The following is a 22954-nucleotide window of genomic DNA, read 5'->3' as shown; positions in this document are numbered from 1 at the left end:
GCTGGAAGATACTATTCGCAAACTGGGCTCTATCTTCTCCAACTGGAAAATGACACTGAACATCTATCAATCTCCTGAACATGTATGTTATTAGATCTATGGCTTAACCTTTAGAGGAGACTGAAGTGTTCCCAGCCAAACCATTATGAATGCTCCCCATCCAAACCTCACCGCCTCTTCTCCAGCATGTGTCTAACAGCTGCTAAACGGGACAGAGCATTGCTACCAAGAAGGACTTTTTGCTTGTCTCTGATGTCACCGAGGACCAGGCTCTGAAATGCCTGTGTCCTCTGAGCACTGCAAGACCAAAGCCAGCTGTCATCTAGCACAGCTTGTGCTCTCACTGAAGCATATGCTTATTGTCACGGCTTCTGTAAGAATCAGGCATTTCTCCTCATGCCTTGACCTGGATTAAATATGAACTGGTCGCTGCATTGTGCTGCAGAGAAATTAAGTCAGTCCCAACATGACGAAAACACTGCAGGACATTTGGCTCCGGCTGATGTTGTCTCTCACCAGAACTTTGCAAACTCCAAACCCATCACTGAGGGGGTGCCCAGTACCTTACAGCTGCGCACTGAGGAGGAATCGATGCCAAGGCTCTCCTGCACCCACCCACACCAAGCAGAGACGAAACCAGTGCTTCTTACAAACAGGTTTATTTGCATTTTGACTGGAGCACAGATTCTAGATACAGATTTCTTCTGCACAACAGTACAAGAGCCAGTGCAAAATATGCTTTTTTTTTATTAATGTACAAAAAAACCCCAAAACCCAACAAACGAAAAGACAAAGAGTGTGGCAGTATTTACTCACAACTGGTATGCCTCAGCCTCCAATCGACCCACCTCCACTCACCCTCGCCCGTCACGCCGACTTCATGGTCAGCATCACCTGTCTCGAACGGCTGCATTGTCAGTGAAGAGAGGTAACGCCCCTAGCCCTTTGAAAGATAAACACTCACCCCAAGCGAACTGGGACAACAGCAAGCTACTTTAAAAGTTGTATACACCAGCTGCTCACCAATGTGTCCCCACACAGGGAGCAGAAGAATTTTGAGGGAATAGCAAAAAAAAAGGTACAAATTGGAAATGCACAAAAAATTAGGCACCAGCTTAACCCATTGTTTTTAAAACAGAGGCAAGGATGTTAAGATACACCTCCAGTTTGCCTTCTCATATTCACCTACAGTAGTGATGATCAAGACCAAACACTCCCCACTTTGAGTACCCTGTGCTGTCAAACAGATTATAATCTTAAGAAAATATTTCTATTAGTAGCATAACGTTAAACCATTTCATAACTGGAGGAGAAAGAGAAGCTAGAGTCTGAATCCAAGTATTTCTTTGAGACCAGTCAAAAACAAAAACAGAAACAAAAACAGAAACAAAAACAACCTGTCCCAGTCATCCACCAGATGATTGTTAGAATTACAGCCAATGCTTAAGCAATACAACATCGAGCTAGGAAAGTCATTGTATGGTTGTTCTGCTTAGGGAGTAGCTCTTACTAGTTTACAAAGCACTGGGCAAACTATTTCTCTTTTACTCTAACTAATTTTCAGAAGCTGCAATATAGAACTGCAGTGTTAGTACAAGAATATGCTCATCTTCACCAAGGCCTGGGATTTACGTTGCAGAAATTCATCAAATTTACATCACTCCAAGTGTACCATGTCCAAATAATCTAGAGTCGTTATTACGGACTTTTACATTTCTACCCAAGGAATGGCTGGGTTTCGAAGCTTGATCAACCAAAGTCTTTTACACTGAACTGCAATTTAACAAAGCAGAGTACCAGTTAAAGCCAAAGAACACGAGTACTCAGCACATACATGTTTTGATACAGTACAGTATGTATGTGTGTATATATATATACGCATAAATATGTATATGTTACATTATAAGGAGAATGTCATTCAGGACTTCTCAACTACAAGAATCCTTTTACCACCTGCAAATCTTGAAACTTCAGCCCTTTAAATTTCACATCAAGACAATGAGAACTCCAATATTTTCCAGATTGAATTATTATTTCTATTTTAGCCAATTAACCAAGCAGGGCCAGCTGAAAGAACAGGAGCTTTAATTTTAATAACATCAGTTCTGCCACCTCAGGCAGATGGCACAATTTCTATCACCAGATCATTTGCTCCTTCCCTGCCCTGAAGGTGGTCTCACGGGTATTTCTATGAGTTCTCAGACCATCGCCAGAGCCATACTAACTGATCTGCAGCAACTTACTCAGTGCCAGAGAAAATGCCACAATCGATCAAATAATTTCAAACAGCCAGTACAGTTCTGACGAGAACTTAGCAATACTGGCTGGAGTCATATTGGGTTTAATCATGTAATGGTTCTGCCTTTTCATTCCCAGCAAGCCCACTTCTACTCATAGTGGCTGTCACCACACATACAATGTAAGAGCTGGACAGTTTGGGATACCATACTAGTCATTGTAATCCTAAACCCCAGAGATTATAAAGGTCTGCTGGACAAATTTCACATATAGAGCTGAAGCTGAAAAAAAAGTCATTCAAATCACTTTGAGCAGGAGGTTTCATTTGTTACTTTTTTAAAAAAAAGAAATAGGAGCAACAACAACCAAAAAAAAAAGGCAAGAAGAAATGTAACAGGCACATAAGACCACAGTAAATGCAAAACCTTTTGGATATTTAGATGAGGGGGACCTACTCATCTCTCTTGCCTTTAGTCTATCTAGAATTTAGACATCTAGCCCAGACAATCATTTGTGCTTCCTGCAGTCTTGAGGAGACAAAAGCTTCCTTCTGCAGGCTGTCACATCCTCAAATAGGGCAAATGAGTCTCTCCAGGGACGGCAGACCCTCTGTAACCACAGGGAGAGTCTGAGCAGTTAGCTAGATCACCTGCCCCTTACACAGATGAGACAAGTCTTTCTCTCTGTCTCTCACTCATAAGCCACTAATAAATCCTGGAGGTTTTGCTTGGTTCCTGCATGAACAAACACCAACTTCAACAGGGCAAGGGTTTGTTTTTGGGAGGCAGAGGGGAAGGTTGGTCGGCAGTCCAGTCTCACACCAATGTTGCTCTGACTACTTGCACTAGGCACTCAGCCACGACAGTTCATGGCCACTTTGCCCACGTACAACCACCTGCTGGTTACGCAGCATCAGGCAACAAGGGCAAAGGGTGCAATGTGTTTTCCTATCACCCGGAGATGCATCTCGGTCTACACCTTCCCCAAGACGGGCAGCAGAGGAGGTGGTGCTGATCTCCTCTCTGGTCACCAGCGACAGGACATGAGGAAATGGAATGACGCTGCATCAGGGCAAGTTCAGACTGGACATTAGGAAAAGGTTCTTCACAGAGAGGTGGGTGGTCACTGGAACAGGCTCCCCAGGGAAGCGGTCACAGCACCAAGCCTGTCAGAGTTCAAGGAGTGTCTGGACAGCACTCTTAGTGATATGGTTTAGTTTTAGGTAGTCCTGTGAGGAGTAGGGAGCTGGACTTAATGATCCTTATGGGTGCCTTCCAACTTGAGATACTCTATGATTCTAAGTTGAAGTAACTCACCATTCTCCTAGACACCAAACTAACTGTGCTGCATCTTCATGGGTGTGTATGTTACTGAGCGCAATCCTCCAAATTTCTAGTGGGACTAGAGAGGTTCAAGAAGAACTCCTCTGTCAGGTAAGCATAGGCCTTACACACACATTAAAGTTATACAGCTTTACAAACAGGCTAACATAGATACAACAGTAGAGCCCACCTAGTAGGACAATATTTATGTGATTGTTTACTCTGGTATACCTTCTTACAGCATGGAAAGGAGAACAAGATACATTGTCAAATTCACCCTCATATCAATATAAAATTGTTTTATTAAAGAAAAATCTAAATATAAGAAGGCCCTAACAGAGAGTTATTTTTGTTCAAAATTAATCAAGCAAGTGCTACTGGAACACTATGAGGAGTTTTGCATATAATTCCTTATGGGCAAGATTTGTTTTTTAAATAATCAAGAACAAGGTTTGGTTTTGTTTTTAAATAAGTGAACAGTTCTCAGTCCCTAACTCTGGGAGCAAAGCTACCTCTATCCTTTCTTCACACTGCTGTGTTTCAGTATTGCTGTGTCCCCTAAATTACGTGGTTATCACATGTAAGTGGATACAGTTCAGGCTATACTCCTGGCAACTCCAAGGTCTTTTTTAAACCCTCAGTGCCCAGGGCCGGGGGCTCCCCAGCTGCCCCCCTCCATGTGCACGGCCGTGCTGAGCAGGCTGCAGAGTCAGGAAGGCAACACAGGCACCAAGGCAGGGTTGAGCTTGACATGGCCTCACCTTCCTCTCAAAAAGATGGCATTCCCATCCTCTACAAAGGCATATCTTCCCCCAAAGCTTGCCTCAGCTTCTCTGTCTGTCCTCCGTCACTCCAGGAGACCTTATACAACTTCCTCACCTACACAACCTGGTCCTCAACCAAGAAGGCTCAAGCTCCTTCACTTTAGGGGGAGGAATTGCCATGTCCCAAAGTCCTGGGCATCCTTTTAGGAGAAACACTACAGTTCATGGAGCATCTAGGATAGCCAGTTGAGCAAGATCGTGCCTAAGTAGGCAATGTTACTCAATTAGCTGAGTTGGCTGAAGGTTTTCCCATTGTAACACAATTTTTCTATTCTAGCATTATTTTTGGTATAAAAAAAAAATCAGTGGAGATGGGTGGGGTTTATTGCACAAAACGATGCTCTTAATGAAAAAAAGGTTGCTTTTCTCGATATTTTGCTGTTTGTTTCTGTTGGGGAAAATTGAAACACATCATTTTTGTCAGAAAAATATCAGTACGTGTCTGTCCTAATTCCTCCAGTGTCAGCTGGGAGCTGTAATTCACAGGGTTCCATGTCCCCCTCTTTCCCAGAGGGCTGGGCTCCTGGGCACCCCTCCAGCCTTCATGACGCATTCCCCCTTTGACTAACCCATGGTAAGAGCAGCATCATGGGATCTGTAACCCAGCCAAGGAGCTGGGCCCCAAGGGAGACACGGCGCACAAGGCACTTGAATGGTAATTTCTGAGGTCTGCAACAGTAGCTCAAACTGATGCTGCTTTAAGGGCCAAATGGATTTAATTAAATGTTTCCATTTCAAAAGGCTAGAACATTTTATTCAGTGTTTTCCAGCTGATAGTTTCTCATTTTTTGAAAAATTTCCATTCCAGGAATATTTTTGGTATTTCAGCTTTCCATCTCAATTCACGATGAAATTAAATGTTCAAGTATCAGAGTTTGATGCTATATGGACATTCTGTTTGGGAAACAGCCTTATTAATTAGCTACCAAAAGTGAAATGACTCCATCCATGCAAGAAGGGTGTGATTCAGTTTGCCTTTGACATCAGTGGAAGCCACTTTTTCAGCTTAGTGGAGCCTGGATGGCGTCCCAAAAGACCAGGGGAGGGTGGAGTTGACCATAGTTGCAGATATTGGAAACAGAAGTCAAGAGTGAAATAGCAAGAATATAAGCAGCGGCAACTAAGATGATCCATTACCTGGACTCAATCAAAACTCATTTTTACTTACTTGAGTTAGTAACAGGAGGAAAAATCATTAAGATTATAAAACCTAATTGCCAGTTACAGTAAAGATAGCAGTTAATCAATGCTTTGTAGAGTAGAATAAATCCATAGTATGAATTTGTCATGAGCTCTATAACTTTCAATCTTCATAACATTTCCTCAGAAAACCTTCATATACTCCATTCAAGGAACCTACTCTAAAGCTAAAGATAGAATATGGTACTGAACTGCTTGCCTCACGTTGTCTGTCCTCCCTCAAACCCCGCAAAATTGTTCTGTTGGACTGGTATTACAGAAGCTCCGTCAGGATGGACCAAGGTCACTGGATTTTGAGCACATCTACAGGTGGAAAGCAGCTAAGTGTAGGCTTCCAGGGTTGACACTCTGGGTGAGGACTGGGCACCAAATCCATCCTCTGCATTGCCCAATCTGTTTCTAGATTTAGTCCCAAGCCTTCCACCTCAAAGAGTAAAAGAAGAGCCCCAGGGAGCCTGTGTCCATCAGCAACAGGGTGTGTGTTGAAAGCAAGAGAGCACTCAGAACAGTAAATAAATCAATTCACCCAACCATGAGGGGTCTCAAGAATTGGTTTTTGTTTATCTTTCATTTCCCTTTAGTACAAGGCAGATGTTTCTAAGCAATAAGCAGAAACCTTGACAATTTTTAAGACTAAAGAGGGAAGGAGGAAGAAACATGCACAAGCTTTGAGGATGTTCTCAGCTCCGGCTTAAAAAAAAAAACCAAAACAAAAACAAAAACACACCACCAAAAATGTATATCTATAAAAGCAAGTTTTTCCTTAAGCTGTTTGGTAATTCTTAGTTCATAGGAGCATTTTATCCAGAAGGTTCTTCATGTTTCCAGTCTAGGTTGTAGCAATCTCAGTGAGGCACTAAATTTTAGGCTGTTAAAGTCTTTCTGTGCAGTACGGTCATTTTAAAATGATGTGGTAGCCATCATTGCTTTCAGCTGAAACAAAGAAATGCAAAGCATTTTTTCATTGCTTTTAGAAAACGGCAGAGATACAGAACTCCAGATTTTCTTCTTAGGTAGTTTGCAATAGTTTGTAGTCTTGTTCCACAATCCATTCATAAAAATCAATGTTGAACATCTAGGTCAAAGTATTAGTGTAAAAAAAAACCCCAACATACTAATTGTCATCTTTTATCATTTTACTAGAAGGTTTTCTGCTCATTTATATCAGTGGTATCAATGGATTTATGAAAGTTTTATAACAGCGTAATTGAGAGGAAAGCATAGACCAATCAGTCTATCATAGTGTAAATTGATGCAACATCTTGACTTACACTAAATTAGATTACTTATCTTTTCAGGATAACAACATCGAGTTTGTGATAATGTTTAGTGCAATTAAAAAGAGAAATTATCTTTACAACTACATGTAATAGTGGCAGCAATACATACCTTTTAATGTGCTGATAACAAAACAAGATTCATCTTGGAAGTTTTGTACCATCTGAAGGGCAGAAGGAAAAAAGCCAACACAAAATATTTTTAGCAATTTAATTCAAGTTTCTTTCAGTGCCAGTATAGAATTTAGAGGAGAGTTATCAAACAACATTTGGTGTCTAGTCCTTCATAGTCCTGAGTAATCCTGCCCGTAAGATTATTAAAGTACATGACTGATTGATTAAGGTCTTTGCAGCTGCTAATGTGCTTAAGAGAAGCTTATACTAAAGTGCTTGCCTGGAACTGATCTGGCTTGTTCAGCATTTTACCATGCCCTTTACAGCTCTTGATCCTGCAAGTTCTTATACCACTCCAGTTAGTCTATTAAAGACCATGATCTTAATTGCCTTCAATGAAGCTATACTAGTTTAGACTGGATGAAGACAGTCCCACTCCTAAAATCTAGCAATGGTAACATACACGCATTCAGCTGAGCCATGAAGCTTTGTTGAGCTTACATGAGTATCTAGGATAATATCTAGAGGTGGTCAGCCCTGAGAAATGGACTCCTTGCTGAATAAAGGAATATTGTTACTTATAAAGCCATCTTGGCAGTGTCCACCTGGTTGTTTTGACCAGACATTAGTACAGATGCTGTGTTTGGAGGAATCATTTACCTGTTTGTATTTTGCCAATGCACAGGAATCTTAATGAAACTGCTATGAGAGACAAGGCAAATCACGGGAAGCAAGATCAGTATCTAAAACTATCCGAGTTATTCATGAGAAACAACTAGATTTTCAGAACACGTGCAGGTTCTAGTGAGGCCCCTAACTAAAGGGGTGAGTTAAGAGATTCAGCTGACTTCAGATCCAATCTGAAATACTCATTTAAGCTTCATGCTTAGTCAATGCTTCCTCCCATCTTAGAGTAGCTGCGTGGTACACAGGAGGTGAATTACCTTCAAGGTGTGTCTCACAGTTGGAGCAGATGCTGGACACCTAACTTCAGAGGGGAGGCAACTAGAACCTCTCTGATCAGCTCAGAAAATCCAGCTTTAAGCAAAAGCCTTCTCCTAGCTATTTATCAGTCAAGTAGAGCACGTTCCAGCTCTAAGTTCTCACACCAAATATCCTTTTCATCTTAAACTAATTTCCCTATTCTCTTTTGGGTTTACCATCCACCCCCTGCTCTCGCAAATCAAACTTCACTGGCCAGTCTGTGTGTCTGTGCCTAATGATGCATGAAGTACATTCATAGAGTGCCTCACTCTTGCCACTATAGTACTAGGACAAGAAAAAAATTATGAAAAAAGCAATAGACGTTGTTAATAATTGACTTAAATAAATACTTAAGGCCTTATACCCAAGCTGGTTCAGGCAATTCCCCTACCAAGAGTTGCCTCCAAGCACTTTACATCCATAAAGCATCAAGGTTTCAGATTTAATCAGGCTGCAATAGCAAGGAGACTTTAGAGAAAAGCATTACAGCCTTCAATTTAGGCTCCAGTTGAGACCTATGCTCTGCTTCATTTGTTTTAACAATGTTTCTTATAAATGAAGCTCCTTAAGTGATTCTGGTGCATGAATGAGTAAGTAATTTAGTGGGAGGAAAAGAGGAAGAAGGGCAACTCGCTATTAACCTGCAAGTTAATGGAATGGACTAAATTAAGCCATCATATAAGGGGACACAAACAGCTAACAGAGGTCCGTGAAATTATAGTGTGCACTTACACAGCACTGACTCTGACCCAGTGGCTGTAATCATTGGCCAAGATGTAAGACTAATTACCCTAAAGATTTTCAAATTCGCCTTCTATAGGAAACTTTCCTATTCAATTTTAAAGGTTCTCACTTTAGATCCTTTCTTCAGAATGCGTTTAAGTAGCCAACATGAAAAGCAAATGAGCAATTTTGTTGTGTTTTGTTTTCAAAAAAACCACCTCTTACAAAGAGAAGATCTTAAAACTATACCAAAATCACTGGCATAATATTTGCATTAACCCCTTACCTCGTTGCTCACTAATACATGGATCCCTGTGGGTCCCTGCCGATAGATTCGATTTATCTGCTGTGGAGAAATGCTGTACAAGTTTGCAATTTTCTCGATTAATTCCAGCGTGGTCAATTCTTCCAAGAAGATTGCATGATATACTGCAACAAGTTGATGACAATTACAGAATTACAGAGTAATTATAGAATAGCTACTACAGATAACACCAAGATGCTCAATATCAACAACCAAATGGGTTTAAGATCAAGGTTCAAATCTTGACAGTAGATAAACAAGTTTAGTAACTTTAAAGCAGCCTCCAGATATCCAGCTTGATGATTTGTAGAAAAATACCCAGTATTTGGATGCAGTGTGGGCAAATAAAGCACACATCACTTTTGCCCAGAGGAAAACATGGGAACTAAAGACAACATGTATCATGGGGCACTAAAAAACTCCTCTCATAAAGATGTTAATATTTTTGGATAATCTACTTTTACTGATTTTGACATTTTAAAGTAGATCCAATTAAATAGTAAAACACATGATATGATGTTACACAAAAGTCATATTATATTAGATGTTATCCCACTGAACCCCATAGGCACAAACTAAAGACTACAATGCGTCAAATAACTGTAGATGACAGTATTATTTTTTAAATCCAATCCAAATGGTAGAAATGACCAGGTAGAAAAGCTGTGCCTGTTTAATGCTATGCACAAGAACTGAGGACAATCTCTATTCTCATTTGATTGTACATCACGTCGTAAGGGATAGTTAAGAGCTATGAGTCCACAAAAGCTTTGAACTTCCAAGAATTGGAAGCTCACTTTAAGACATACCGACCTTCCATTTCCCAGAATATTTTCAAACAAGCCATAGTCTAAAGCTAATTGTGGATGAGAAGGTAGTTTTTAATGCTATGGTCCCTATTAAGAACTGAATAGAGGCTTTGCTGTGGCATTCTGCAGATAGCTTGTAAGTTGGGTCTGTTTCCCAGGCAGACAGTACCAGTTGGAATTTGTAGCCCTGTAACTAACCAAAGTGTCAGAACTGGGATAAACAGGACTTCTTTAAACGTGCAGGACACCAACCTGTCCCACGCAGGAGCTCAGGCAGAAAGCAGCACTCTCACCAGATAAGTGTTTAACAAAATCCATACACAAAAACTTACCACAAAGACTGCCATCTCCATTTTCTCGTTTTTGGTGGAGATGGGACCTGTTTTGCTCTGGTTCTTGACAGACATAAATTGTCATCTTGGGCCTTACATTTCTATGGATTATTAAAAAACAGTAGTGAGTTATTTAGTAGGTATAAAATCGTTCCAGTCAGCTAGCAAACACTGAGAGATGGAATCATTCAGGCTGTGCATAAATAACCAACTAAGGGATAGTCTTGATGCTGGTGACTAGATGTCTTAGGAGGTCTAGTAAGAGCCTGCTGGGAGGTGGTGGTACAGTGCAGAGCACCTTAATCTCTTCAGGATCAGATAAGAATAAACAGTGTTCAGCACTTGCAAGCAGCTCATCATACCTGCCTTTACTGATTTGAATTCCTGCCCAGCTGAAGAATTTATGTTATTGCCATATAAGTAAGTTTAAGAGTCATTTGAGGCTCCAGGGATTGGTTGGTTGGTTGGTTACCTGTGATGCAGATGCAACACGGGGTATCGTAGACTGTGTCTCACGTGAAGTTGATGGAAGCTATCAGCTGGTAGCAAATAAACCACTGGAGATCAACATTATGATGCTTCATTTCGGCAACATTTCTGAGCTGTGCTTGGATTTGAATACCATTATGATCTCCAGCCTCTGAGATGACCTCTCTGAAGTGTTAAAAGGAGGTCTAAATGCTACAGCTCTAGGATTAACTTCTAGTTAACACTGAAGTTATCAAGGGATGCTGCCATAATAAAAAAAAAAAATTAGGAAGGAAGACGTACAAACCTTCCTTTGATTGCATTAAAGAGCCGAATTCCATCAGCAGGCCCACAGATTTGAACAAAATCTTCTTTGGACATCTTCAGTAAGTCAGCACCTACATATTTCAAATTGATTTTTTTCAGAAGTTAAGCAAATCTTAGCTTCCAAATTGTGTGTATGGGCAGCAGGAAAGGGCAGAGGGAGAGAATCCACAAAGCTAAATCAGACAGATTTGCCTAGAGAAGTTGCAAATTCAGAGAGATGTACACTGCAAATCAATCATTGTGAAACAGAGAGCTAGAAGCTGCCAAAAGAGCAGTGCTGCACTGGAAGATATTCTATCCAACTCAGAGACAAGCTAGTTATTTAAGACTGGCCATTAAATGGCCCAATTTTCTCTAACTGCCATGTTTACCAGGTTGTTTAATCATGTTGCAAGTCAAAGAGAGGCTCCTCAAAGTTTCAACATCTTTAACAATTCCTCCTTCCATCGTTTTACTGCTGTGTACAACTATCTAATGGGAGGGTACAGTGAAGATGGAGCTGCAGATGGAGCCAGACTCTTCTCAAAAGTGCACAGGGACAGGGTGAGAGGCGGCAGACAGAAGATGGGAAACACTGATTAGGTATAAGCAAAAATTTTTTTCATTGTGAGAGTAGGCAAGTATTTGTAGATGTTGTTTAAAGAGATTGTGGAATTTCGAACCTTGGAGATGCTCAAACGCAACTGCACAAAGCTCTGGACTTGCTTTAAGCAGGAGGGTTGCACCTAATGAACTCAAGAAGTTCATTCCATCTTAACCGATTCTCTTCCATCTTAACCTACTCTACATTTCTACAAACTGCTTTGGCGAATGCTAACTAATGTAGAACAAAAGAAAAACCACACTGGATCAGACCAGTGATCCCATCAACAGTGGCCAGCAGCAGATGCTATTGATATGAAGCATCAGCTGCACTTACAAAAGAGAATAAAGACAAAATAATTGGACTGTTTAAACTCACCCGAAAAACTTGAGAAGAGTCTACAGAATGGAGAGAACCTATTACGATGAAGCCACTGCTGGGCATCTTGAATAGAAGCAGAAGGAAGGAGATGCTACATTGCAAAAAGAATAAGAAGGTCTTGAAATGAACTGTTCACCAGTGTCCTAAAAAAGAAAAGCACCACATTAACATGATCTCAAGTACTTACATCATTGCTGGGAGGCAGGAGCTCCACTTGGTGGGTTGGAGAACTGTTGCTAAAACAAATTATATAAAGGTGGAAGAGAAAAAAAACATTATTTTAAGTTTTACATTGCAATGTCCATCCTCTTCCCCCTCCTTCATTCGACTCAACTGTCACAAGTTGCATATCAACTTGGCTTTTATCTCTATGAGATTTTTAAAAAGGTGTTCAAAATCTGGACCAAGGAAAAAACTGAACTGTACTTGAGCCTTTTGTTGGTCAGTTGAGGTCCTGCTCAGAACTGAGACAAATACTCAGTTCTGTCCTCATTCAAGCTTTTCCATACAGCTAATGTGACGCCATCTAAGCAAGGAAGTTGTGACCTACTAGTATGGCTGAACTGAAACATTCTACAAGCCAGAGATCCCCTAACTAAATCCACTGTCTAATAACGAGTCTTTGCAAAAATTTAATAAAGAACCTTATAATTCAAATCTGGTGGTATTTTAAACATAGTGAATTGCAATTTAACTATATTAGATAAAACCACATTTCTACTAAACCCTCCCAAAACATAGACAGGACTTTAACACATCAAGGATTTTCCCAAAGAGTTAATAATCTACCTCTGGAAGAAAACGCTCTAACACATCTCTCTACTAACACCAATTTTTGTCATTTCAGTGTTTCTCCTTATTCATAGGTTGAGGTTGCTCAGTGAAAATTTGTGATACAACAATTGATTAATTAATGAGCTGTGCAGGAATGTGACAAGGCTGTAAAGTCCTAGAGGAGGAAAAGAAAGTCCTATGACAAATTCCTATGGGAAAATACATTGCAGGGAGGACTCAGAAGTACCAAGGGACCCTGCTGTGTATTTCTGTCATCAGCTATCATCTTGGGTATTTCAGCACCACTAAAACTGTTTCTTTATGACAGCTATATTAATGAATTAAACATGCCTCCTGTTAATCCTTTGTTCTGGAACAGGTCCTCAGAACCCAGGCTGTTTTGCTCCAGACAGAATTTCTTTAAATCCCATTCAACTGGGAATTCAGCACCTCAAACCACCTCAAGACAGAAAGGAAGGAAGGAATACCAGCTCTGAAGAGATGCTTAAAGCCTCTAACACTCCTGTCAGAAGATACTGTGAATTTCTGGTACAGGACATGGTGTGTTCTCTGAGCCCCACAGAAGAATAAGAGAGGAAATCCACAGCAGAAATTGTGCTGGTGGTCCTCTGATGCTCACCTCCCATAAGCAGTGAACTCTGTGTTACAGGGAATTCATGGCTGGAAGATCTTAAAAGTCTTTGTGGGAAATGTTTTCCCCTTTCTAGGAAGGGTGGTCCTTGACCTCTTCTTCCAGAGTATGAAATGCAAGGACACACAAAACCTGAAGGCTACCATATCAACAGGAAAGATAAAGCATTTATTTGTTACATACCCATCTCCAAGGTTGAAGCTGTTGGGAGAACTGTTGTAGCTTGGAGATGGAGCATTGTTCATTTGATAAGGCACATCTGGCCAGGGAGAGCACTGTTGGAAGAAAGGCAGCAGGGATACTTTCATAAGGATGAAAATAAGGGATTTGATTCTCCTCTCATACCACATTCATGCTGTTGCCACGCCACTAACTTCAGCTCATCCCTCCTGCTGGGAGGAGGAGACAGGCCATGGATTTTCTACACTGCTCTCCAAGTGGGCTGTCAGGGGGCCAGATTGATTCCAGTTGTGCATTCCACATTTCTCCCATTTCACAAAGCCTGTCCCCAAATAACACTGGGCCAAAGCGTGCACAGCTGTAAGTCAGAGCAACGCCAGTAAGTCAACTCAGACTGAAGGCAGCAATGATATAGAAATACCCCTGGTCTCAATTATAAATCCCTAATTAAATCCAGGCAAGAGTGACAAATACGCTCCAGTGGCATTGCTTCAGGTTTATACCAGTGAAAGAGCAGAATTTGAACCAGCCTGTTAAAACCTCTGGTTATTACTTGAAGAGCTCCAGTTATAAATGGGTATTACAGGGAGAAAATTTAAGATAGACAGACAGACACAAAGTTACTAAAAGTCTTCACGAATATAGGTCAAACTCCATATTCCATTACAGTAGTATAAAACCAGGGTAACCCAGCTAGAATTGGTGACTCTGTTCTGAATTTAAGCCACTGGAATCAGCAGGAGAACTCTAACCCTGTGGAACCTTCCACCATCAAGAGCTCAAGAAAACGCTCTGTAGCATCCTTGTTTGCAATGATAAAAAGAAGACAAGCATAGCTTTGGAGTTTTATCATCTCCACAAATACTAGCAAATCTTTTATCATCTCCACAAGCACTAGCAAATATTTAACTCTTTGGCAACCCACATTTCCCCATGCAATATGTCAAAGTGCATCAGAGCTCACAGGAAGCGTTTGAGATCTGCCAACTCAGTAGAATTAGGTCTGTGTACACAAGAGCCTTATTAACAACCACCGCGTTGAATTGGAAATCATGCTGGTTGCTCCTGGCAACTTGAGGAAAATTGAGTGGGAGGGACTGCATCTCACAAGCAGGAAGTTTATTTAAATTAAGAAAATCCCCTCATTTTTAGATGTCCAGCAGCCACTTCAAAAAACCAAAAACTAAATCAAATGACAAAATATTCCCATAGGGAGACAGAACAGCACTTTTAAACCACTGTCTTGAGTCCTGTTGCATAGTAATTCTGCAGCCTGGGGTAAGCTTATGTATACATCTTAGTAATGGCAGGGAGGGGTAGAAACACATCTCAACACCAGATGCATCAGAATATCAGACATTCAAGATATTCCTAGAGTACAAGCCAGAACCTTTTGAGATCTAGTATGTAATACTAGCCTCATAGGCACATTCACAGAAAAACAGATTAATAATTTAATCAGCCTAGTCATCTGTTCAAGTGCTCCATCTCCAACATGAGCTTTTGCCAGACAGTTCTGAAGAAAATACCTCATACAAGTGGCATCTAAGTGCCATGACAAGTGCCCTGGCACGCAGCAGAAGATACAGAAAACACTTAAAGTTAGGCTGTTAAGGGTTGGTTTATACCCTGAAACATAAGAAACTTTGGCATCTTTTATAAACTTCAACAGTGAGAGACATTTTATAATTTCATTCAGGTCTCAATTTTAGTCAGATCTGGGCATACGTGTCTCCAGAAGACAATCTCCAAGGCTCAGTTAGACTGCATTTTCTCTCAAGTCTATCTCCCAACATGCTAAAGTAGTACAACAAGTGTCTAAAACGCTTTACCTCTGTGAGAATAGTTGTCTCATAGGAAGGCTGATACTTCTCCTTCTCTTGGGTGGTCTTCTTCTCCATTTTTTCCCTGTCAGTCTTCTGTTTTCTATCTGCTCCTTTAGGCTATAAGCACAAGCACAAGCTTTCCCTTATGCCAAGTATTACAAGTTTGGAGACAGAGGCCAACAGATTTTTTTTTCTCATCTGTTCACAAAAGTCTCCTTAAGATTTATGGGGACTCAACATATGGAACAAGATCAGGTCTGCATTTTCTAGACAAAAGAATTAGTCAAGCAGCTCTACTGTTTCTATAACATCCCCCATTAATGCGTATTGCAATTCCAAAGTAGGCTGACCACAGTCCTGAGATCTGATACTGGCTATTTCAGACCATGAGCCCCATGAGTTATGCACTTCATTGGTATTTGTACCATCTCTCCAGGAACAGGAAAGACACTGCTCATAGGAGCAAGACTGGAGCAGCAAATTCTTTGAGAAAACAGGCCTATGAAAAGCTTGTTGTTAAGTGACTACAGGTCTGCCATGCACAAATTAGGAGCTTCAGAGATGAACAGAATCATCTTTCTCTCCTCCAAGTAGCATGGAGAGGAACTCTGCTGCAACCAGCAAAGGGTATTTAAGATCTCCAAGTTACACTCTCAGTGTTCATAGAGGATTGAATCAAAGAAACCGGAGATGCCCATATTGTCTTGATTACCTAGAAGCACCAAAATACAGTGGATACCCTGAATATCATTAGGGTAATATGTTAGCTCAAAATGACTTAAACCCATAGCCTCAACATCCCCGAGAAACTGGACCATATTTTGTATAGTTTGCAACAGGCATCATCTTCAGGACACAAACTTATGAGGGGCAATGCCTTCTAGAGACCGCTTGCCTATATTGCATAGAAATTTATTTTGTGTGCTGATGCCTCTCCAATGGGTTTTCATTCCAACCAGTCAAGGTTTGAGTTGTTGGAATTATTACATTTAATACAGCATTTTTTTACATCCACACAGCACAGATCTCAGTATTTATATAGTGTTCAAGGCACAACGGACTGGCATAAGTCCTGGTGCGGCACTTGGGTCATTTGAATTTAACTAGAAATGCTGTGTAGCAGCTCAGGGCTTATGTCACTTCGTGTGCAAGAGTCCTGTTTAAGATCTTAAGCGTACCCAGTTAAAAGTCTGTTCTTTTACCCCACTATTTGCATCACTCCTACACAATTTGAAAACTGTGCATGTTCCTGTGTCTTTGTGTAATTCAGTTGATGACGGAGCTAAAACTACCCCATACCTTGAACACTTTGATCTGGCAGCTTGCAGAATGCAAGTGTTCTGTGTATTCACCATTTTCATTCTGCTTAAAGGTGTCGATTTGCACCCGGAAGGGTACCCCTTTCTCTCCTCCATGTTTCCGTGGAGTAAATTCTGTGCTGATGCAATGTACCTGGCAAAACAAAAGCTGTGCTCATCTCTGGAGACAGTTGGAAGCTGTGCAAATCTGAATTTCGGACTCCCTGAACTTGCAGGGTGCCTGAACATGAGGTTTTGGCTCCTCCCAAGAAAATAAGAGAGGCAGAAGAGTTCAAAATGTTTTCATTTCTGTTCCTCAGGCCAAAACAATTAGAAGAACAAGGAGCCCGGAGAGAAACAGAGCATCAGGAAAAGCATCCTTTGATTTAAGTAAATCCCACATACAGATTAAAAACAGATAGATGGCGTTTGGGATGAGAAACACTCATGAAAGAGGAAAGCAAGCAAAACTAACAGGTTGTGAACAGTTTCTTCCAGACAAAACCCATGCTTAGAAAGCAACATCCTTTAAAAAAAAAAAAAAAAAAAAAAAGGAAAATCCTAGCTGTAGCAGATAGTACTCCAAAGCTAGCAAGTAGGTTTAGCAAGTATCCTACAAATTAATTATACATAATTGTCGCTTGAGTTTCTATATATTATCATTAGCATCTTTCTCTCTTTTTCATGTCCTGGCTATCTTAACTCTCCAGGTCTTCATAAGATATCTCACCATTGTATTTACCACAGGAATATCACTTCTCTCTTACCTGAATGAATGCTGAGGCTCTCTTTGATGGATCCCACAGAAATTCAACAGTGTTCAGCTGGGTTGGGCTGGCCCTGGGATCCAAGATACCAACTGACAGCGGAATATCTGTAGAAGAAAACCCCTAAAATTTTAAAAATATTAAATTGAAGAAAAGAAAGCATTTCCATATAATTACAAGATGCATGTGAAAAGCCATGCCACCAATGATAATTTTTGGGACCTATAGTGCTAGATCTCCTTCCCACCCAAAGATATACAGGATTCCTAAGAGAGTAGGATATAATAAAAAACCTAAACACACATGCAAACATGCCATACATCATTCAGCACCTCCATTACAAACACTACACAGGAACCATAATGAAATAGTCTCACCTATATCAAGGATGCGGTCCCCAGGCCGACTCCACCTCCAGCCCTCGAGCTGCTGATGCTCTGTGTACTGCAGGCGTCGATCATGGAAAACTACACGAATTATACTCTGTTAAGAAAAGACGGCAAGATGAACAATGTGATCCAAAGGCCCTTCTCTTGAGATGACTTTGGTTTTCCAGCGTAGAAGCAAAAGCTGATCTGTTCTGTTTCTCACCCCCATTCATGAGGAGAGCAGAGGGTCCACCTAAGAGACCCATCACCATGTTTAGCAAATTCCTAAGGGACCCCTGAGTGAGAGAGCAACACACTTTCCCCTTCACAGCGCATGTCTACGCTGTGCAATGCAGCTCTGTACAGCTTTCCGGGATTCTGTCTGGAAGCACTATAGCAATGTCCACCTAACCTTAGGTGTCGTGCCAGGTAAACATCACTATACTGCCTCCACACCCAAAATGGCTCACACAGGGGTAATATTTAATGTGTTTGTACCATGCCCCAAGCCCGGTATTTCCCACTCTGACTAGCAAATGTGAAAGCCAGCTCACCTGTCCCTGCACCAGTGGAGCTGACATGCCCAGACACCTTGTCAGTGGGAATTAAACTTGATTCCAGCCATTAACAGCCAATCATTGGCACTGGATTTGCCCCAGTACCCTGGCAAACTGCCCCACTACACAGTCAAATGAATGTAGAGTAGGAAAGCTTCTGTAACAGCAGAATTTTCATCTCTAGCCTGCAATGGTGCAGCCATGTCAATAACTGGAGAAAAAAGGCTGGAATAAGAGCAATCCCCAGGGCAGACAAGTCCAAAGTACCCCTCGCTAATATATCCTCTGCATGCTACGCTAGCATGAGTCGATGACTCCTTACTTCCCAGTTTGTCAAGTCCATACTCCTGCTAGGGACTTCTGTATCAAATGGGAGTGAGCATTTTTTTGCCAGTGAACCTCAGATATGCCCAAATCAAACCCTAGCTCTAAGAAGCAAGCAAACCACAGCGAGGACGCCTGCAAAATTGGAATCCCAATCCACATGCTTCCTGAAATGGGACGAAAGACAAACAGGGAACTGCTTAAACTTGGACAACATTTGAAATCCAGATTGGAATCCAAATTTTGCAACTAGTCCCCACTTCTCAAAAGAAATCCTGAGGCAGAACAGACAAGAATTTGGGAGAGGAAGGCTTGAAGGTTGGTTCCAGAACCAAGATCTGGACCCAAGTTCTTGAATTTGAACTGTTTTGGGAGGTGGGAAACAACAACAAAAAAAAATCCCCAGAACCAAACAACCAAGTTCTGTATATTTGTAATTATGCCCATTACCAAAGTAAACTGGAGCTATGCAGAATGTGCATGGCAGAACGATGTAAACACCGGGATCCGCCATTTGACATGTAACAACCCAGGCGTGTTGCTGGGGTTAAGAAGGGAGACAAGTCTGCCTCTCAGCGGTTTTGACCATGTTCACCTCTGAACTTTGGGATTCCCCTGAACCCAATATTCACAGTGAAACTCTGGGGTCATGATCACAAACAGAATAAAGGTTCCCCTGAAGCCCTGTAAAGCCAAGCTGCATAGTCCCGTGAAACTAGCACTCAACAACTCCATCAGCCCTGCTCCCATTAAAAACAATGGCAAAGTATTTTCCATTGTCTCAGTGTGAGCAAGGTCAGGCCCTTCATTAGAGGCTGTATGTATTAGCAGGAAGAAAAGAAATCTATATTTCTCCTTACCTTTACATATTTTGTGTTTAAATCTTGAAACTCTCCCAATTTCCTATTCTCAAGTAGACGGATTTCATAAGACTGACCTAGAGTTTAAGGAAACATTTCCAAGGTGTTTAATATGTTGTAGCAATGAGAGAGTCATGCTGGCATTTATGTGGCTAATAAAGCATACGTTTGATCAGGGAAAGCTCATTTTTGGTAACATAACGCATTTGCCCCCATTAATCGAGTAGGCGGTAAAGCACAGCAGAAATCTAAGGAGAAGGTTTGTCTTTTGGCAGCTAAAAGCTCTCAGTTAGGGCATTGATCATAGTCTGTCTCCCAGGGTTGCCACAGTTTTCTGGTCACCCTTCAGAAAGTCACCAAGGTGTTCGAGGCAGTTGTCCCCGCGTGTCACATGGCTGTAACATCACTGCCTTCGTCTGTCCCTTCTGCTGAAGCAATGGTTGTGTGAAGAGCTGCTGGCACAACAAGTCGAGGCACTATTCTGGAGAAGATAGCAACTTGGGCGAAATCTCACCTTCTTCAGAGAGCAGTCAGCTCTTTAAGGTGTTTTGGTGAACCAGAAATACAAGATTTATTCCGTAAGGCCTTGAACATGGCTGCCCAGGACATACACATTCCTTCAGACACGCATGTGGAAGCAGCAAGGGGACCAAGGACCACTTCTGGGAAGGGAATTCATACTCCAGCACCCCATCACCACCACCCTCAGCATAAGGAATTCAGCCTGTTCAGTAGGATTTAACTAGCTGGTTTATGAAATAACATCTCCCTCCAAGGCTGACACAGTAGACAAAGGAGACTGATGTCCCAATACCTTAAGTACAAATGGCTAAGCACAAAAGCTCATTGTGTAGGACCAACTCTGTACAATAAACCTACAGCTGGTACAGAGGCAGGACAGGATCGTTAGGATTAATGGAGCACATGTATACCTTACAGCTAGTTTTTCTTGTTCATCTTGCTATCCTCCCTTTTACTGAAAAATGCACAAGTACGACAAGGCAGGCAGTAAGGAGGAGATCGGTTTGGGTTTTCTGGCTCAACCAGTATCTCCTGAGAAGTTGCCCTGCGGAAAACTGCAAAGCAGATACATCTCCCTCTAAGCAGTTGCTACCAGCAGAGACAAAAAAAATGCTACATTTCTGGATCTAGAAATAGAAGACTTACGACAGCAGATATGTCAGGAGGGCGCCGTATTTCAGGCAGATTCCCTTTTGGGAATCCCAGCTCTTCCGGTTGCCCACGTGAGGACAGACCATATCACCAAAGCACAGGGATAATTGTGCTTATTCAGCTGGCTGACGGGGAGGGGAAAAAAAAAAAAAGACAAGGGAGGCCATATTGAAGCCCCAAATGTTTGCACAACACTCCTACTGATGTCAATAGGAGTTCTGCAAACAGGAAATGACCCTTGAATCCAGCAAGTGGCTTAGGGCGAGGGGAGAGGGGAGAATAAACCACATGAAGTACCAAATTAAAGACTGGAAACATGCGTAGATCTTAACCCATCTCTTTGCGCATACATAAACCAAAGTAACAAGTGACCTTCCTTTGAAGATTGCTGGACAACAAAAGTGGATTTTGTAAACCACAGTCCTGCAGTTAAGGTCTTCCACACTTGAACTCAAGAGACTTTCTAATGTTCCCACTAATACACGTTAATAATTGTTTACCTGGCAATTTTTAGAGACCTTACATATCTCCCCTCACAATCAATACTGTTGCATTAGCATAAAAAAAGATCAGGCTCGGGTTCACAAAATTGGTTTTCTGTGTTGTACTACGTATCTGTGTATATGTTGTATATGTGTATCAGTGTTGTATGAGGTACTTGGTACTGCTTGATGGTTCAGTTCGGGGATAGATTTCACCAGCTATAGAGTGATACAGTTCATTGCCTCAAACAAATTTACACAGCCAAGCATCTCTTGAATTTACAGTTCATCCCCATGAAAATATGAGGCTAATTAATCATTACAGAAAATTAATTTAGTATTTGAGATCATGAGCAGCCAAGAGACAGTAAAATATGTCTATGACTGTACTCAGATGGGGTAACAGGGACAGAGAAATGAAGTGGCATCGGCTGTGCTATAGAGGAAAGCAATGGTAGAACCAGAAGCACTGCCAGCCATTCAGCGAGTGTCTCAGGAATGAGCAAGTTTTGGGGACACCTTTGTGCACTGATACACTCCTACTCTTTGGTCAGCCCGATCTGCTTATTTGTAGTTTCCATGAGACAAAAGAAAATAATGGGCATAAATACATCAGCCATGTTCCCTTCAAACTAGCATCAAGGACTCAAAGACTCTGCAGCACGCATCTTCTAACCACTTGGACGGGACAGGAACAATACTGCATCCCAGCAGACAGCACATCTCCTCCTGACGGGAATGATTCAGCTTGGATGGAGTTAGAAACAGATTCTGCCCGCTAGTAAGAAACTGTAGCGGAGACAGAGTTAATATTAAATGGAAAGCTAAAGAGGAAATAAAATGCTTTGATGAAAGATATATGGGTCATCTGATGTAAGCCCTGGAACTCAGTTTACGCCACGAAAAACCTCAGTCAAAATGGTATTTTATGCTAACTGCTTTCCCCTTGACCTCTGAATGTTTAACTGCAGTTACTACACAGAACTGTTATCAAAACAAGACTGCTCCCAGCCAAGCTTCATAAACACAGTTTATTTCCCGCTCTGTGGAACTCTATCACTGAGAATTTGGTCCTAATTCCTCACAATTCCTTTATATATAAATGTTTTTGTATTGATTTTGAAAAATTCATTCTCCCTATGACTTATTCCAGCAAATACATTGCTTTGTGGCTAATGGTTCCCATAATTCATTGGTATAGCATGGACAGGGTTCAGATACTTGTACTTTTATAGCACCAAACTGCTTGGATTATATTTTTTCCTTGAAAAATACCTTCCAAGCCTTGTTTACTCTATGTGTTCCACCATCAATACCAGCAAAACTCCTGAAATGGTGAATTACAATCTCAGCCCTGCAATTATAGCAATTGCAGAGGAAAAAAAAAAACAAAACAAAACAAAAAACAAACCACCAGAAACTAAAGAATCAGTACTTGGATGCTGGAAAACAGGATTCCTTTGTAAAATAAAGCAAATAATAGTGACCTAACCTGAAGAAACCTGAACTTCTCCAGCATCAAAAAGGGCAAAGAAGTCACTCAAGGCTCTGGTACACAGATCACCTATGAATCCTGCATCACCAACTTATCAGCACTAGCAGGCATAGACTGCAATTTTCTACTAAAACTAAATCAGTAACAGATCATTCTTACTCAGGTATCTAAATCTGTAAAGAAACGTGGCTGCAAGTGTGACTAAAACAAACTGTATTCCCAGTTTCCAAGACCGACTGCAATTAGCCCAAAACATACAGCTCAAATATAGAGAGTTCCCCTATACTGAGCTTTTCCGTCTGTCTCAGATGG

The 22954-nt window shown here is 41.3% G+C and overlaps 1 protein-coding gene across 1 annotated transcript in view; it reads right to left on the bottom strand.

Moving 5' to 3' along the window:
* Positions 1-642: 642 nt before the first annotated feature.
* TFCP2L1 (transcription factor CP2 like 1) overlaps positions 643-22954 on the bottom strand; it is a 37944-nt gene continuing 15632 nt past the window's right edge. Inside the window, exons 3-15 of the mRNA XM_054830289.1 lie at positions 19493-19569; positions 17761-17866; positions 17384-17490; positions 16618-16770; positions 15325-15435; positions 13496-13587; positions 12074-12122; positions 11884-11977; positions 10903-10993; positions 10128-10228; positions 8969-9111; positions 6974-7025; positions 643-6517 (exon numbers count right to left, since the gene is read on the bottom strand). Of these exons, the coding sequence (XP_054686264.1) occupies positions 6480-6517; positions 6974-7025; positions 8969-9111; positions 10128-10228; positions 10903-10993; positions 11884-11977; positions 12074-12122; positions 13496-13587; positions 15325-15435; positions 16618-16770; positions 17384-17490; positions 17761-17866; positions 19493-19569 (1214 nt within the window). The 3' untranslated portion in view covers positions 643-6479. The remainder of the gene's footprint in view (positions 6518-6973; positions 7026-8968; positions 9112-10127; positions 10229-10902; positions 10994-11883; positions 11978-12073; positions 12123-13495; positions 13588-15324; positions 15436-16617; positions 16771-17383; positions 17491-17760; positions 17867-19492; positions 19570-22954) is intronic.

This window comes from Grus americana, chromosome 6, assembly GCF_028858705.1.
Source record: "Grus americana isolate bGruAme1 chromosome 6, bGruAme1.mat, whole genome shotgun sequence".
Classification (NCBI taxonomy): Eukaryota; Metazoa; Chordata; class Aves; order Gruiformes; family Gruidae; genus Grus; species Grus americana.
Note: the sequence above shows the minus strand (reverse complement) of the source record. Positions and strands in the feature narration are given on the sequence as shown.